Source organism: Panthera tigris, chromosome B4 (assembly GCF_018350195.1).
Source record: "Panthera tigris isolate Pti1 chromosome B4, P.tigris_Pti1_mat1.1, whole genome shotgun sequence".
Taxonomy (NCBI): Eukaryota; Metazoa; Chordata; class Mammalia; order Carnivora; family Felidae; genus Panthera; species Panthera tigris.
The window spans coordinates 14,203,437-14,221,622 of NC_056666.1; the positions used below are offsets into that span (position 1 = coordinate 14,203,437).

The following is an 18,186-nucleotide window of genomic DNA, read 5'->3' on the forward strand; positions in this document are numbered from 1 at the left end:
AGAGAGAGAGAGAGAGAGAGAGAGAGAGAATACCAGGCAGGCTCCACACTTCAGCATGGAGCCCAATGTGGGGCTCAAACTCATGAACCTTGAGATTGTGACCTAAGCCAAAACCTAGAGTTGGACACTTAACCATATGAGCCACCCAGGCGCGCCTTAAATGGTTTCTTCTCTAGTCTCCACATAGAATATAGTAGGTGCTCTTTTTTTTGGTCTTGGCCTCTGGAGGTAGGCAGACCCAGATTTGAATCTCAGTTCTTCCACCAGCTATGTTGTAGACCATCAAGCTATTTACTCTTTCTAGACCTCAGTCTTCTGGAAAACAGGGATAATCCTAGTATCTGCCTCCTTTGGTGGCTGGGATGAAAAATGCACAGGAGGCACTTAGCAGAGGGCTTGACCCAGAGTGCAAGCTTAATGAATTTCCATTTTGTTGCTGTTATTACCTTTACTATTCCATCCCAACTCCTTCCTACTTCTGCCTCCTACTCCTTCTATAGTCCTTCAGGGATTTCCTGTCAGATAATGTCCCCTAGATGTTCTTTTCTCTATATTAGCCATCCTCTTCACATTGTGTGCTTGAGGCTTGTCCTATCTTTGCAGCTTTTCTCAGCAATGATATCCCACCAGGGCAGCTGATGCCTGGCACTTGCCGGCTTGCACAGAAGCCTGAGGCTGAGTGTGGGGTAAGAGGCCAGTGGCCAAAGGGAAGTGTGCAGGGCTCTCCCCCTGGAGCGGGAGCCACCCCGCCCACCCCACGTGTACACTGATGGAGACTTCTGTTGATGATCTGGAAGAAAGTGGTGGGAAGAACAGACAGGTGCAGCAGAAGCCAGAGACAGGGCCGCTCAGTGGGCTCTGACTCTGACCTGTTGGCCAAACGGTGAGACCAGACTTATGTCTGTTGTTAGGCACCGAGGGTCTCATCTTCTTTCTTTCTCTTTTTCTTTTTGGGTAAACTCCCCTGCCACACACAACACGTGCCCAGTGAATGCTGGTTATCTTTGCTTTGTTTTCTTGTCTCTTGTCTGTTTTCAGCCGTCCATCACGGTAGCTATTTCTCTCAGCTCTGGTTATTGCACGTTTAAGAACTGTGTTGACCAGTGGGGCTAGGGTTCAAGCCCTATGTCCCCAAATAGAAGCTTTGCTTGGGATTCCCTTACACAGTACCAGCACCGTTGGTTTCTAACCAGGAGGGAATCTAGTCCCTTGTATCACAAAGCTCACATCTATCCATTGAGTCTTGAGAATAAGATGGTTTTTTCTAAAGAGAAGGAAAGTGGGGAATGAGAAAGTCGGGGGTGGCAGCAGAAAACTGCTGAGCAGAAGAGTCAATCATATGACAAATGAAACTATCTTAATCTTCTAATATGTGTGTGAAGCAGTAGGTGGCAGGGGGGAGGGACAACGAATATTTATGCATCTATTAGGTACTTGGCAACACTAGTATATTACCTGTGTGAGTAGAAATCAAAAGACAGATACAAAGATACCCTCTTTAAACTCGTCAGCCTATCTTAATTCATATCTGCTTGGGGCGCCTGGGTGGCTCAGTCGGTTAAGCGGCCGACTTCAGCTCAGGTCACGATCTCGCGGTCCGTGAGTTCGAGCCCCGCGTCGGGCTCTGGGCTGATGGCTTGGAGCCTGGAGCCTGCTTCTGATTCTGTGTCTCCCTCTCTCTCTGACCCTCCCCCATTCATGCTCTGTCTCTTTCTGTCTCAAAAATGAATAAAATGTTAAAAAAAAATTAATTCATATCTGCTTTATCACCTTGTCATCTATCTGTCTTGATATTTTTGCAAGAGGGTATTATGACTTGAATTGTGTTTTCCCAAAACATCGTGTTGAAGCCCCTCCCCTCCCCCCCATATCTCAGAATGTGCCTGGATTTGGAGATAGGGTCTCTAAAATGAGATCATTGGGATGGACCCTAAACACCTTCATTTCAGATTTCTGGCTTCAAAAAATATGTGACAATAACTTCCTGCTGTTTTAAGCCACCCAGTTTGTGGTTCTTTGTTATGGCAGCCCTTTCAGGAAGCTAACACAGAAAAGAAATAGGGAGTTTTTAAAAAATTAAACATTCTCAGAAAAATAAAAATGCTTGCATATGCTCTGACCCTACAATCAATTAAGTGAATGAAAGTTAAATCTGAAATTTTTAAACCAGGGGGGCCCCCTGTTACTGCTTAAAAGATCATCCAAAGACAGGTTGGATAGCAGGGCAATTTGCTGATAACTTGGTTCTTTCTACAACACAGTGCCCAATCAAGACATGCAACAGCAGAGAGATACTAAGAACATTCACACTGCGTCCTATCATGGTGCTGAAAGAAGTTAAATTCAAGACTTTTTATTGTCAAGAGGCGCTCGTATCAAGCTACATTTCCATATGGGTTTTGGCTAACAATCATAAATAACAGAGAACTTGCTCATGAACAATCCCAAAAGGCAGTGTGTCAGGCAGATGGCATTTTGGGGGTGGGGTCGGGGAGAGTTTAACATGGCAAGCAGAGTTGTGCTTTATGTGTTTGCTGGCCATTCTGAACGTGCCATTGACTTCAGCAGCACTGGGGGGTTATGGTTTTGCTCAGCTCCCAACTGAGTCTAAAGTTGCAATGCTTTAAACTTTTCATGCTAAAGAAATCAGCCTTTTAATGTCATCAGAGTTCTGAAGGAGAAAATCTGCTACATTTGGGGAGAAGAACATCACACCCTAGGGAGGTAGTATCTTAGCATTCATGGATATCAAGCAAAGGTTTTCACGTTTTTAAAAATTTTTTTTAATGTTTATTAATTTTTGAGAGACAGAGACAGAGCACGAATGGGGGAGGGACCGAGAGAGAGAGAGAGAGAGAGAGAGAGGGAGGGAGGAAGACACAATCTGAAGCAGGCTCTGGGCTTTGAGCTATCAGCACAGAGCCTGATGTGGGGCTCAAACTCAGAACAGCGAGATCATGACCTAGGCTGAAGTCGGATGCTTAACCCACTGAGCCACCCACACGCCCCTAGGTTTTCACATTTTTGATCTCCTTGGGGGTGCCAGGGTGCTGTGTTCTATAGACAACCTGTAAGGATCTGTGCAAACTTCACAGAGCAAGTGTGCAACTTGGAAGGGAATTTCACTTTGTCACAGAACCTTACATTCTGATTAGAAAATACTGATGCAGGGGTTCCTGGTGGCTCAGTTGGGTAAGCATCTGACTCTTGATTTCCGCTCAGGTCATGATCTCCTGGTTTGTGAATTCGAGCCCCACGTCAGGCTCTGCACCAAGGTGCAGAGCCTACTTGGGATTCTCGTTCTCTCTCTCTCTGCCTCTCCTCTGTTCACTCTCTCTTTCTCTCTCAAAATAAATAAATAAACTTAAAAAAAGAGAAGGTATTGATGCATTTAAGTGTCTACATATAAAATGACTGGAAGTGACAAAGATATCAACAGAATTTGTTGAGAAGAGCGAGTTCTCACTGCACGCATCCAACTACAAAGCCTTTTACTTCTGTAAAAGACATGGTAAGATGGTTTTTTCCCTCACTATGAACATGTTTAGGCTTTAACCAGTGCGGTTGGCCTAGAATAGACCCTTGTGTGTGTTACGGGAAGTCTTGCCCCACTCAGGCAAGTTGGTACTGGGATGGTGCTTTGATGGTCAGCTCCGATATTACCAAATCTCAGATTTGGTTTTGCATTTTTTTCATCTGGGATACACAGGCATCCTTGAAAACCACCATAAGCCTTTAGATATATATATGTAGGCTTTGAAGTGTGAGTGATATATAATATGAAGTGAGAGATTCATCTGATAGCTTGCTTTAGGCTATAAGGAAGGCATGGGAATGCGGGGTTCTTCTTGTTGGGATTCATGGATACTGGCCAGACAAATGGCAGGTCTTTAAATGTCTTACAGGGTATGGCCAGCACGTTGGTCTATATTAAATGGTTGATAAATATTAGAACTCAAAATTAAATGTCTATATCAAATAACTGAATTCTAGTGAAATACAATTAAAGTATTTCTTGGAAACAGTTACCAAAATATTTTAGAATACTGACAGAATTATGAAGGAAACAGTATATTTAGGTTAATGCAAATTGATCTAATGCTCTTAAGAAGCAATCTTTTCAAGAACCACAAAAAGCTTCTATACTTTGACCAAGTAAAGACATGTGAAGTTCATTCATTGAAGTAACCAAGAGAAGCCTCATGGATGAAAGTTACTCTTAAAATTATTCTTATTATCCTTAAAATTATTAAAGTTAATTATTAAAATTATTCTTAATGGTATTCTTAAAATTTTTTAATGTTTATTATTTATTTTTATTTTTTAAACTTTTTTTATGTTTATTTATTTTTGAGAGAGAGGGAGACACAGAGCATGAGCAGGGGAGGGGCAGAGAGAGGGAGACACAGAATCCAAAATAGGCTCCAGGCTCCGAGCTGTCAGTACAGAGCCCGACGTGGGGCTTGAATCCACAAACCGCAAGATCATGACCTGAGCCAAAGTTGGACGCTCAACCAACTGAGCCACCCAGGCGCCCTTATGTTTATTTATTTTTTAGAGAGACAGAGACAGATCATGAGTGGGGGAGGGATGGAGGGAGGGAGACCAAGAATCCAAAGCAGGCTGAGCTGTCAGCACAGAGCCGGATGTGGGGTTCGAACCCACAAACCGTGAGATCATGACCTGATCTGAAGTTGGACGCTTAACCGACTGAGCCACCCAGGTGCCCCTCAATTTAATGTTATTCTTAATAAATGAATCTGTGAAGAACTATTTCTGATGAGAGGGGGGATGTTTAAACAAAAGATGGCCTACTAATTGAAAAGAACTTGGGGTAACTATTAAAATAACATTGTATGAACACTATGAATAATGTGTGCACCCTGGGGCTTTGTAATGGAAGTAGATTACAAAAGTACATGTTCCCTGTGATTATTATTATACGCATAGGTATATTTATTTATTTATTCTAGAAATGTTTGTGAGCACTGACTATATAGCAGAGGTTGGTCCTAGGTCCTGGAGACACAAAGGTGAAAAGATTATGTTTCCTGCTCTCATTAAGGGTCAATGCAGTTGGAAGATAGTCATGCAAACGAAAGGAAAAGGCTAGTGACTCGTAAAATGCCATTAGGCAGCTGGAGACACAGCTTGGCTGAAGACACAGAAGAGAGCTTCATAAAGGAGCTAAGATTTTGGGGAGCCTGTGTGGCTCAGTCGGTTAAGTGTCTGCCTCGCGATTTTGGTTCAGGTCATGATCTCACGGTTCAGGAGTTCAAGCCCCACACTGGGCTCCATGCTGATAGTCTGGAGCCTGCTCGGGATTCTCCTTCTCCATCTCTCTCTGCCCCTCCCCAGCTTGTGTGCACTTTCTCTCCCTCTCAAAAATAAATAAATAAACTTAAAAAAGGTGCTAAGATTTTTATATGGTCAAAATTTGAAAGGCAATGTAGAGAAAAGTAATCAGTTGTATAAGGGTAGAGTTATTAGAAGTAACTTAAAAATGTTTCTTAAATACCTTTATTGGGATTTAATTCACATATTATAAAACTTACCCATTTAAAGTGTACAATTCAGTATTTTTTGGTGTATTCATGGAGTTATGCAAACATCACCACAATCTAAGTTTAGAACATTCTCATCATCCCAAAGAAATGTTGTATTCTCACTCTTCCAGATTTCTTCCAACATTAAATGTCTTTATAATAATGAAAAATCAAAGCATAAAGATAGAAACGTTTGATCTCTGCTATTGTGGGAAAGCTGTACGTTGTGTGCAAAACAGACCACAAGTACGTCATCGTGTCTTTAATTTTTCATTTTATTAGTGGCAAGGTTAATAGGCATGTGAAAATCTTCACAGATATCTACATACGTATTTAAATAAAAGAAGAAAAAAAAAGGAGTTGAAAAAGTGGGGGTTTCAGTGGTGACTAGTCCATGTTTATTTACTGTATAAAAATCTCCAAGTGTATAAAACTTGATTTGCCCCTTTTTTCCACGTCTTCTAAGCCAGCTGTAAGAATTTCAAAAGGGATATCTAAGATATACATAGACTCTAACAGAAGCATGGTACAACATGAATTATGAAAGTGATCGGCAGTGTTATGGCGAGAAGCAGATACTCTCAGTGCATCGACAGAGTGTTCCTTAAGCGGCGGTGCTGCTCGGGAACTGATGACTGGTGGGTTCACCTGACCTCAGGTGCCCCCTTTCCTCCATTTGCTTCCACATCTAAAGTGGCAGAGGGGGCCACTGTGTGTGTGATGGTCCTCTGTCAAATGTCCGTCTCTGCAGAGAGGACCACTCTTGACTGAGACTGTGAGGAAACCTCAGATCTCGTTCCGTTCCGGGTCCTAGTCTTGTTCCTGGCATCTGTCCTTTCCTCCGGGTGTCTGTGTGACCCAGCTCATGGGGTCCTACATTTATGTAGCCCTAGGGGTTCTGAGTTTCTTCACGAATGTTAACTTTTAAAAGGCAATGGGTGGGTTTTCTCAGGGTCCTTCTAGAACCCCAAATCCTTAGGAGCTAATCTCTATTGGCCCAAAGTCAGGCATGATGACAAGAGTTAGGGTGTTATGTGGGGGCGGAGAAACCTGTTTGGCACTCCTCCAATCACATATAGACAGCCACCTCCTTGCCAAACCAATTCTACCTGGAGGACTAACACAGAAGACCTGCAGAGGCTGGTGTGGGACCCTCAAACTCTCTGAGGCACCTGCGGTTCTCACCCACAGTCGGCCATATGCCCTGGGAGCCAGACTTCTGTCCTTACAACTTGAAACTGCTACCGTGACAGGATTTAATTCACAACTGGGAAAAATATGAACTGCGTCAGAGTATCATGAGCCTTGCATTTGGTTTCCAAGGAAGATCTGCAACTATAGCCAAATGGCTGGCCTCCAGGCTAAGGTACAACAGAAAATTTAGTGTCTGTGAGTTTGGCTCATCTTTCAAATAAAGTGTGATTGCTGACGCTGGGAATACAACTTTTCCAACTGCTTTGTAAACCTAAGGATTTTGGTCCACTTGCTCTATTATATGTAATAGGATATTAATTAAAAAAATAACTAATGCCAGTGTAAACATACATGCTTTAGATACGTAGGTCTATAAAATATTGCACATAAATATAAAATTTGTTCAGCATTTCTTCATGGTAATTTTTCATGATCATAAAAAGGCTACAAAACTGTGCAGATTATATAACTTTGGCTGGTCAAGTTTACTTCAGAAATGATGACATTACACACGACTATGAATTATTTACAAGAGTTTTAAACATCAACTTTCTGTGGTGGTTAAATTTTAGGTGATGGGAGAATAGCTTAAATAAAGGTTATTTTCTGAAGTTGTGTATTATAAAGATTAGCGGTAAAAATGAGTAGTAAGGTTAGAATAGGAAATTCTAAATAAAATTCTTAGGAATCCCTTTTCTGGGTTCATCTCACATCTGCATAACTTTGTATTTCTTTCCCATGTATGCTTGATGTGTCTTCTCTGTGTATATAGATTTGAGGAATAGTAGAGAAATAGGTGATTTAATCCCAAGCTAAGTATTGCTGTTGTTCCTTATAGATATTAAAAATAATGTTTACCCATATTGTAAAACTGTTTTTGTATCAATGGACTCAGAAATTTTACCCTTACTTTTAAACACCACACAGGTGTGAGAGGACCTTGAAATCTGTGTATTGCTAATTAAGTCAATAGAAAGCATTTTTTTTTTTTTTGTATGAAAGGAAATATAAATACAACTTTTTGCCAAGCTAAATCAAGCAGATGTGAGTCCTCGGAAAGTGTGAGTCCAAGTGATTTCAGGTAGCAGGCAGCTAAGTATTAAGTGAAACTGTCTGTTTTTTCTTAGCGCTGTCTAAAGATGTTCTGTGAATTTATCTGCACCAGATGGTTACCTTAGAAGGAAATTTAGTGAGTGATTTCGAGAACCAGCTAACCAAATCTTAATGTCCAAATCTTCTAGATGACCAGGATATCTGCCCAGAGACATGGAAAATAAATAAATAAATTGTTATCCTCAGTTACAAGATTATCTTTGTCGTTTCAAAAGTACTTTCACAGTACCAACAACATATGCTTGTCTCCCTGAGCCATAACTTCATTAGAAATGCTTCTTTTCCATAGGGAGGTGTCAAATATTCCGCTGGATACAGTAGTGTTGGAAGGTTCGGTCCTAGTTCACCTTCTGAAGTTGACCGTAATTCCAATAGTTCATCTCTGTGACTTGAGTTGGATTTACCTGGAAAGCAACTTGAGTTCCCATGCCCATTTCAGAGTGTCTGCCAAAGGCAGAATGACTAAAGCAAAAGATGTCTTCCGTGATGGCTAATGGTTTCCACAGTGTTGAGGACGTTACCTCTCCCAGAAGGGTCTCTGGGCTCCGTGGCATCTTCTCCAAAGTGCAGCACAGATGAGGTGATATTTCTGGGGCCCTTCCATTTCCTAGGTCGCTGGCGGGTACAGGGAAACCTTTGTTTAACCTTTATGTTCCTTCTTTGCTTTGAACAGGACCAGTGTTCGAGTGTCTTGAACTTTGCTTTTGCTTTTCATGTCTCAATGGTTTTCTCATCTGTGAGTTGTTCCCTGTCATTCATGTCATCCTGGGGTGGTCTTGCTCTGTCAAAGAATCCGCACTGTGAAAAAGAGAAACGGTGTTCTGGGAATGGGTGAAACTCCTCGTTCTAAGAATTTTCACTTTATTGTGTTTTCTATAAGAAACTGAAGCTCTGTGGATATTATCTGACCAATTCTCTGAATTAGGAGGGGAAAGCCGAGGATCCTTTACCTGCGGTGACGAATTTATTGCATAAGGCAGAGTGTTCGTGCTAGTGGGAGAATTTCCCTGTGTTATATAATCCACTTAGGGACCTCGTATATTTTTCCTGAGATTATAGCAACAAGGCCCAAAGATTTCCTCTCTGCTTTTCTGCATGTTTTTTGGAGCCAGCAGAAGTGCTAACTGCTGCTGGCCAGGGAAGGGGGACTCTCTCCTGAAGTGTGTCATAGGCTATCTCAGGGTGGAATTTAGGAAAAAGAGAGGAGAAACTTGCATATCCCTCTGTACTTGTGGAACACAGAGCATATACAGGAAAAGTAGATTGTCATTCTTTGTCTAGAAAGGTCATTCCTTTAAATCCCAGAACATCTAAGTAACTTTCTAAAGATCAACCAACAACTTGGGGAAGAAGTGATTCTAGAATCTTAATCCTCCTGAATTTCAAATTAGTATTTGGTCTAGGAGAATCTAACTTTCCCTAGAAATCTTGACCTCAATTCTTATTTATTGCTTCTTACACCAGAAGCCAAATGCATTGGGTTTTGTTGATAACTATTGAGTTGTCTTTTTTTTTTTTTTTTTTTTCTGCAAGACTAGGACCATATTCTGTCAATTGCCACACTATCATTTATGGAAACAAAGGTGGTATAAATAACAGAATAACACAAAGGTCTATTTCAAAAGGTAAAAAATTCAGTAGACCGTGTAGGCTCAGGATGGCACAAAACAATTGATAATGATCAGGAAAGCCGTTATTTAGCTCACATGGCAAGGTTTTCTCCATTTTTTAAGCATGCCACAAATTGTTTTAAGATAAAAATACACTATGATTTTGGGGAACCCCAACAATAGTGGTTAACTAAGATGTGACTAGATTAATTACTCTTACAGTCATGTAATTGTGCCATTGTTTCTTTTTTGGAATGGAAAGGTCTGTGAAACTTGGCAGTCGTGTTGGTTTTCAGGCCAGAAACACATGAAAGAATTCATTAAGCCTTCCTAATGGAGATGGACTTATTGGCAAGATCAAAAAAAAAAAAAAAATTCCAAGCATATAACATGCATGATCTATTTGGCCCAAGAGTCCAAGTATCAGTTAACTACTATATTAATTGCATTTGTGGTGCTTAAAAAGAAACATCTCAAACAATTGCTGATGGGACCATGTCAGCAAAAAGCTTGAGATCTTGATTAATTAAACAAGAAAAAGAAGGCTTCACAGTAACATTTTCACCACAAGTATATTGGAAAGAAGATCACAGGTCTTAGCTAAGAAAGTCTAACTTTCTCTGTATTTATTTACAAGAAATCTCCAGATAAAAGCAGCATTAAACACTCTTGGTCTTCTTAAATGTCAGCTACACAGGCATAGTAAGTTTGCCAAGACAAACAAGACACAATTTTCCCTTTATGTCTGTTAAAAATCCCCAAATCGTGCCTCTGGCATTGTCTTTTCAAATCACTAGGTGGATCCTTGTAAATCCCCTCAGTGGCCTCTCTACTCAAAAAGAAAAACAAAATAAATAAACTTACCTTCCATAAAGCTAAGGTTAAGATGGCCAGAACCAATAATCCGAGAAGTATTGCTAGTATTATTACCCATAATGGGATTGAGAAGGAAACATTTGGGGTTGCCCAGATAACTGATGTCTTAATCTGAAATGGAAAATAAAGCAAATGACCTCAAATTTGAAAACTGTTGGGTGAAATAAAGTAGTAATTACCATACAATACTGGGAGTAGTTCTGAAAAGATCCATATAATAGTTGAAATCATCCTAGGGGAGATCTGAATGTCTACAGAACTCAAACATAAACTCTTAAAAAACAGCACATTCTGAGGTCTCCTAGGTTGAATGGAAGATCTAATTACAGACACTTGGTGGGTGTTTGGCTTAGAACAGCCCAGAAACCCTGGAATGGAATTGAAGTGGATCAAGACTGAGAACCAACAAGCTGAAAAGGAATGACCTTAAATTGGGCTGGACCTTTTGTGGCAGTAATGACTGCCCTTGACCCTATGAAAGGCCAAGTCTGTCCACACACATTTCTCTACAGAACTGGGCTAACCTCACTGAGAAGTGAGTTGAATTGGATCCACTGGACTGTTGAATGTGCAAAAAGATTAGAAATCACCTAATATAACCACCACTACCCCCCCATTTTATTGATGAGAAGATTCAGTCCCAGAGGAGCTAAGTGAGTCACACAACTAATTAATGCCACCACCTCTTTATCTCTAGCTTCTGTGTTTATGATGGCCCACAGCCTCACTAGCCATCTTGGAGTTTATGGGAGTAAGCAAAGTGAATGCTAATTGTCTGGATGCATTGGGGTTGCCTTCAATCCTAGATCCAGTTTTCGGTTGCTGTTAGAACTCATTTCATTCCCCACTGTTGCAAGGGAATTTGGAGGAAAAGAAGACCTTCCCAGCAGGACTGCATGCTCAGTGTCCATGAACCACCCCTCCCCTCCCCCATGAGCAGAAGCAGCTCCCCTATTGCCCACGTGCTGGGGAAATGTGTCTCTGGAGACCCCGACGGCAAAGAAGCTGTAGACCCCCAGACAAAACCAAGAGACCCAGTCACGCTGCTAACACCTCTGCCAAAGAAAATAGAAATGAAAGTATTCTTGGATCTGAAATGTTATTCATCCAGGCAGGTCTATCTGGTTTTAGAGAGAAGTAAGCACTGCCTCCGTTAAACCAGGCAGAGTGCTCCTCGTTTTAACTGTGTTGGTTGGAAGGATCATAGGTCCAGTTCTGATACATGTTTGGGACCTCTAGGTCACAATTCTCTAACCCACTAGTCAAGAGATGATGGACTCATAGCAAAGGTTGGTGGCTCTGGAATGTGTCTTGGCTGGAAATGTATGGGTGTTTTCATAGCCTGTACCCAAGTATTGGGCCCTGACCATGATCACCTCTTTCCTCTGCCTTCTTAACTAGATTGGAGCATCCTGCCCCTGGTTTTCTCAGCTTATTAGGCTTTTCACTGCTCCTTCATCTTGGTCCATTTCCCCTATGCAGCGGACATACTGATGACTTAATTCTCTCAATTCTCCAGTCCCAAGCATCATTGATATCCAGACCAAACAAAGGCATCAACAGTAGTGAGACTGCTAGTCATTCCACATGCACACTAGTGCCAGGGACTTGCTCCCTGCTCTCAGTGAGGAAAAGGCTGGCCATAACCTCCTTACCATTTATACCTTCCTCCTTCGCCCGTTAATGCCCATTGCCAGCACAGTCCCTATTTCATCCAACGCATCAGCAGGAAGTACAACAATTCCATGACCATGATGGGATTACTCTTGCCCTGCTTGTTGCAGTCTAAGGACAGGACACACGGCATGTGAAGAAATGATGCACTGGAGGACTGAAAGCAGTCACAATGCCACCTGGATTCTGCAGCCTAAGTGACTTACTCTAAAACAATCCTTTGCATGTATATGGCTACATGAGCAAGATAGGGACTGATGACTTCTGAATCACTTCCCTTTATATTCTTTTCCCTTAGTGAATTACATCTAATACCTATGAAATCAGTGCTCAATCCTCCTCTTAAAGTGTTTGGAGGAAGGACATGAGGTGATCTTTCAGAATGAAATAACATTACTGGAAGCAGACTCAAACAATTTTGGTAATGAGAATTTCAGACTTTGAAACTACCAGGGATGGTATTGATCATGTATGTATTCACTGGCCAGTTAGGGTGGCCCAGGAAAGAGAAAATCTGGAGCCACGGCCAATTCTGGGGTTTCTTATAAATGTTTCTTCCCCCCGAACTCTAATTTCACTGAGGAAACAACATAGTTTCAGGCTATATTGGGTGCATGTGTTAGAGATTGCCAAAATTTACTAGTAGGTACTTTACAGTAATACAGCTAAAAGGGTTGAAAGAAAGTCCATAGACTATTCTGTTCACATTGTTAGTTTAATAAAAAGCAATGGATTGGGAGAAGAGCTACTAACAACTTTGCTGGGTTTCTTGGCTACTGTAGGCTTTGATGTTGTTATTTAAAAAACTTCTCATTCTTGGGGCACCTGGATGGCTCAGTCAGTTGAGCTTCTGACTTCAGCTCAGGTCATGATCTCGTGGTCTGTGAGTTCAAGCCCCGAATCGGGCTCTGTGCTGACAGCTCAGAGCCTGGAGCCTGCTTTGGATTCTGTGTTTCCCTCTCTCTCTCTGCCGCTCCCTGCTCATGCTCTGTGTCTCTCTCTCTGCCAAAAATAAATAAACATTTAAAAAAATAAAAAAAAAATAAACTTCTCATTCTGTAGAAACAGGTAGGGAGGTCACTTACAAAGAATGATGCTACATATGTGGACTTTTTTTTGCAGCAATGATGGAAAAATATGAATAAAATATTAAATTGAACAGGATATGCTTATTAGAGTCTCTTGAAGCAGAGAACAGCATATAGGTACAATTACAAAATCTATTGGCTTTTTGTTTGCATTCACTTCCAAAGGTGCTGACAGTAGTGTCTTAAAAATGTCTGAGACCAGATGATTGCTACTGTCCTATTCAGTTCCAAAATTCTGAAATTCTCATCACCCAAACTGTCATCAGTCTGCTCCCAGTAACATTATGCTCACTTAAAAAATACCACTCCATGGGGCACCTGGGTGGCCCAGTTGGTTAAGCGTCTGACTTCGGCTCAGGTCATGATCTCACGGTCCGTGAGTTTGAGCCCCGCGTCGGGCTCTGTGCTGACAGCTCAGAGCCTGGAGCCTGTTTCAGATTCTGTGTCTCCCTGTCTCTCTGACCCTCCCCTGTTCATGCTCTGTCTCTCTCTGTCTCAAAGATAAATAAACGTTAAAAAAAAAATTAAAAAAATAATACCACTCCATTCCCCTTCTCTGGGTATTTTAAACGTTAAGATTACACATGTCATGTACATTTCCTGTAAATCATCATATGTAATTAACCAGGAGGAAAGGACAAAGAGTTCTAAAAGAACACAAACTCAAAAACTTTCCTCCTGTGCCTGCATTCTGCTTTGCTTGCCAGCTGCCTTTAGGACATCCATGTGGCACTGAGGCTGCCCAATCTTCTCAATCTAAAATGGGAGCAGCTGCAAAGACCTTCCTTGGCCCCTGGTGTTTTCCTAAACTTATCTAGGCTTTTCGCTGCCTAGTCAAGAAGTCACTACACCAAGGCCAGTGGAAATATGGAAAATCAACAACACTGCCCCAGAGCATTTCTCCAGATATCCAGGGCAGGAGAGCTCATCGGTTGTTGATGGAAAGAGGTGGATGAAGAGTCAAGTGTAACACGTCATTGGAAGAGTCACACATGTCTTGGAAAGAGAAGTCTTTCTGAAAACACATTGATCAGGGAGTCATGTGACATATTCATGTCTATAAATGGCAATGGGGGCATTTCATCCGTGGGTGGAAATAGGTAAAGCCCAGCCTTTCCTGAAACTCAATGCTTTGTATGAATTAGAAACTTGAACTGCACAGGCAAACTTACTAGGGAAAGACTTAATTGACTACTTTTATATGACCAAAGCTTATTTAAATCTGTATCAGTGCTCTGGAAATTTCAGAATGGTTTGGGAAAGCTTGGCACAAAATAAAATGTTGGAAAATACTGAAGCTTTGTTACTCATTGTTTATGTTCATCTTGCAGCTCATTTTGTTTTTTTGTTTTTGTTTTTAAATTTTTTAACGTTTATTTTTGAGACAGAGAGAGACAGAGCATGAACGGGGGAGTGTCAGAGAGAGGGAGACACAGAATCCGAAACAGGCTCCAGGCTCCGAGCTGTCAGCACAGAGCCTGACGCGGGGCTCAAACTCACGGACCGCGAGATCATGACCCGAGCCGAAGTCGGCCGCTCAACCGACTGAGCCACCCAGGTGCCCCATTGCAGCTCGTTTTGATAAGCCCACAAGAAGCTTACATTATCCATTGGAAAGTAAATAGTAAGAAAAACAGATCTTAATTGTCAGAGTTTGTCATGACTAAACACTAATTTACTGTAATAATTTTTCACTCATTTCAAATAAGACTGATTTAACACTCCAATGTTCTCTGGAGCTCTGTAGCTATTATCACCAGCTCCAAACTGGAACCTTGTATAACCCTGCAATAGATGAGTGCTGTCCAACAGAAATATAATGCAAGCCACGTGTGTGACTTAGGAATTTTTTGAAAAAGGAAAAAGAAAGATGAGACATTAATTTTAATAATTTATTTAACCCTAAATATCCAAACTATTATCATGTCAACATGTAGTTGATAATAAAAATATCCACAAGACATTTTATTTATTTTTGTTTTTTATTTTTTTTAAACATTATTCATTTTTGAGAGACTGAGCCCAAGCAGGGGAGGGGAAAAGAGAGAGAGAGACACAGAATGTGAAGCAGGCTCCTGGCTCTGAGCTGTCAGCACAGAGCTTGACGTGGGGCTCGAACCCACAAACCATGAGATCATGACCTGAGCTCAAGTCATATGCTTAACCGACTGAGCCACCCAGGCGCCCCTCCACAAGACGTTTTAAATTCTTTTTTTTTTTTTAACGAAGTCTCCAAAATCCAGTGTGTATTTGATATTTACAGCATATAACAACAAACCAGATTTTCAGTGGTAAAAGCAAAATGTAGTCTCACCAAAAAAATATAGCTGCATTTAATGGACAAAAAATCTTAGACTGCTACAGTTTTTAGGTTTACATTTAAATGAGTTAAAATGAAGTCAAACTTCTAGTTTACTTCTTCAGTCACAGTGGCTACATCTCAGGTACTCACTATCCACCTGTGGCTGATGGCTACCATACTGGACTACATAGCTCTAGAACATTCTGTATAGTCTCACACAAAGGTGTGATTTGCCCAATTACCTAAGCCCCTCCTTGTAAGAATCATTCATCTAGAAGGTGGTCCGATGGCAGAAAGGGTGTATTGAGGACTAAAGGTTTCCTTTAAAAATACGAGCAAGTGATTATATATTTTAACTGCTTTCAGAAAGAAGGGTAGGGGCACCTGGGTGGCTCAGTCGGTTAAGCGGTTAAGTGTCTGACTTTGGCTCAGGTCATGATCTCACTGCTCGTGACTTTGAGCCCTGTGTCGGGATCTGTGCTGACAGCTCGTAGCCCAGAGCCTGGAGCCCATTTCAGATTCTCCATCTCTCTGCCCCTCCCCCACTCATGCTCTGTCTCTCTCTCTCTCTCTCTCTCTCTCTCAAATATCAATTAAGAAAAACATTAAAAAAAATAAAAGAAAGAAGGGTAATGTTGACTAACTGAAGTACTTAAAATTTAGGGTGAAAAACTTAAGTGTGTGCCAACCAATCAACAAACTGTTTCAATTCATCTTTATGTATCAAGAACCTGTAGCTATTTAAAGAAATAGTATAGGGGCGCCTGGGTGGCGCAGTCGGTTAAGCGTCCGACTTCAGCCAGGTCACGATCTCGCGGTCCGTGAGTTCGGGCCCCGCGTCGGGCTCTGGGCTGATGGCTCGGAGCCTGGAGCCTGTTTCCGATTCTGTGTCTCCCTCTCTCTCTGCCCCTCCCCCGTTCATGCTCTGTCTCTCTCTGTCCCAAAAATAAATAAAAAACGTTGAAAAAAAAAATTAAAAAAAAAAAAATAAAGAAATAGTATAAAATTTTAACAATTCACTTATTATAATTATCTGCAATCTTAGGAAGTGAGATCCATAAATTATAAATGGAATTTAAACTTTCTTAAAGTGATGCTAAGTAGGGAACATTTAATCTTACCTTCATCATGTCATAAATCTCGTTGTTCTTTATTACGGTTGAAGGACCATACATAACTTTTTAATATGCCTACATTTTATCATTGACGTTTATGATATGTTTTTGTATATTTGACAAAATACCAAGGTAGAAGGAAAAAGCTCCCTTGTATTTGCAACTGTAATTAATGTTGACATCTGTATTTATGTCTCACAAAATCTTGTGTAAACATACTTCATAGGGGTCGCAAGAATGGTTTAAATGTACCAAGATGCCCTACCTACAGTGCCATTTAGAATAAAATAATAACATAAAGTGGACCAGCTGAACACACATTTTAACATTTCAATAGCCCCTATGAGATAAGCAGTTTGAACTCCACAAATAATTGTTGAATATAATAACTCTATTTTAAGGTTCTAAAGCTGTGCTAGCAATGAAATGGATTTACAGTTTCTGTATGAGGTTTTTGCTTTCAAAATATTTTTTAATGTTTATTTTTTAGAGAGAGAGAGAGACAGAGCATGAACGGGGGAGAGAGAGAGAGGGAGACACAGAATCCAAAGCAAGCTCCAGGCTCTGAGCTGTCAGTACAGAGGCCGACGCGGGCTTGAACTCAAACCGCAAGATAGTGACCTGAGCCACCCAGGCACCCCTGTAGGAGGTTTAAGGAAAGATTTTCGCTAACTAGTTTATAACAACTACAATTGCAGTTACTAGACAATAATATTCCTTTTCTGGATGTAAATTATAGAATTTGGCTTCAGTGGCACCACATACAAATGCCAAAGATGATTATTAAGCAAAGTGTTCAAATGACTGAATCCTGTTTTTTTCTCTGCTGCGCTTTAATGACTCTGTGTTCAGTTTATTCCTTGCCTCATGCAACCTTTCCCTCACCTCTGAACACGGCCAGAGTCGTGCTTCATGAGTTCATTTGTCACAAACAGACATGCTGCAGGTAGCAAATGGGGATTGCTCTCTTCTTCAAAGAAGCTCACACCGGGCTCAAAAAAATGGCTGAATCATGACCTTGTTGCCAAGGAAGTACAAACAAACTAATCAACCCGCACAAGGGCCTAGGAAAACAAGCCACCAGTCTCTAGGCTCATCACAAAAAAAGTATCCGAGAAGGTTTACCCAATGGCAGAGTAGGGATTGGGGTTCATAATTATGATTCCCAACTACCCATTCCAACTGATTTAGTGCCTTAAAGCAATTCTCTTCTGCTGCTTTCTTTTCCATATAAGAAAGACCTTTGAGAAGAACTTGCTAGAAGAAAACATCAGCCAGCCCAAAGCCCAGTCCTCTCAAAGCAAGCCACAGGAAAATCATTTCCCTTGAGCGTGGGGTGGGGCAGATCTGCGAGACCTCAGAGAACCTTCATTCCGAAATGTTTTCCCAATAACCTTCATATTCATGATGTGGTAAATCATTCACCCCAGATAACAAGGCTTTTGAAAAATGCAATGACAGGAGTGGTGGGGATGGGGGAAGCACATGTATCTGATGATTTTGTGGATCTTTTGAGATGGGTTGAGAACAGCAGGCTGTCACCTGTGGCCAGTGCAGAAAGACACAATACTGTTGATGGGACTGACTGTAACATATGTTTCTTTTATGAAACACATGCTCGGAGAAAACAAAGGGACCCAGATTTATCTCCCTTAGAGCAACAAGCCT

At 41.2% G+C, this 18,186-nt stretch overlaps 1 protein-coding gene across 1 annotated transcript in view; it reads right to left on the minus strand.

Moving 5' to 3' along the window:
• Positions 1-5,805: 5,805 nt before the first annotated feature.
• ITGA8 (integrin subunit alpha 8) overlaps positions 5,806-18,186 on the minus strand; it is a 187,662-nt gene continuing 175,281 nt past the window's right edge. The window contains exons 29-30 of the mRNA XM_042991143.1: positions 10,328-10,450; positions 5,806-8,651 (exon numbers count right to left, since the gene is read on the minus strand). Of these exons, the coding sequence (XP_042847077.1) occupies positions 8,565-8,651; positions 10,328-10,450 (210 nt within the window). The 3' untranslated portion in view covers positions 5,806-8,564. The remainder of the gene's footprint in view (positions 8,652-10,327; positions 10,451-18,186) is intronic.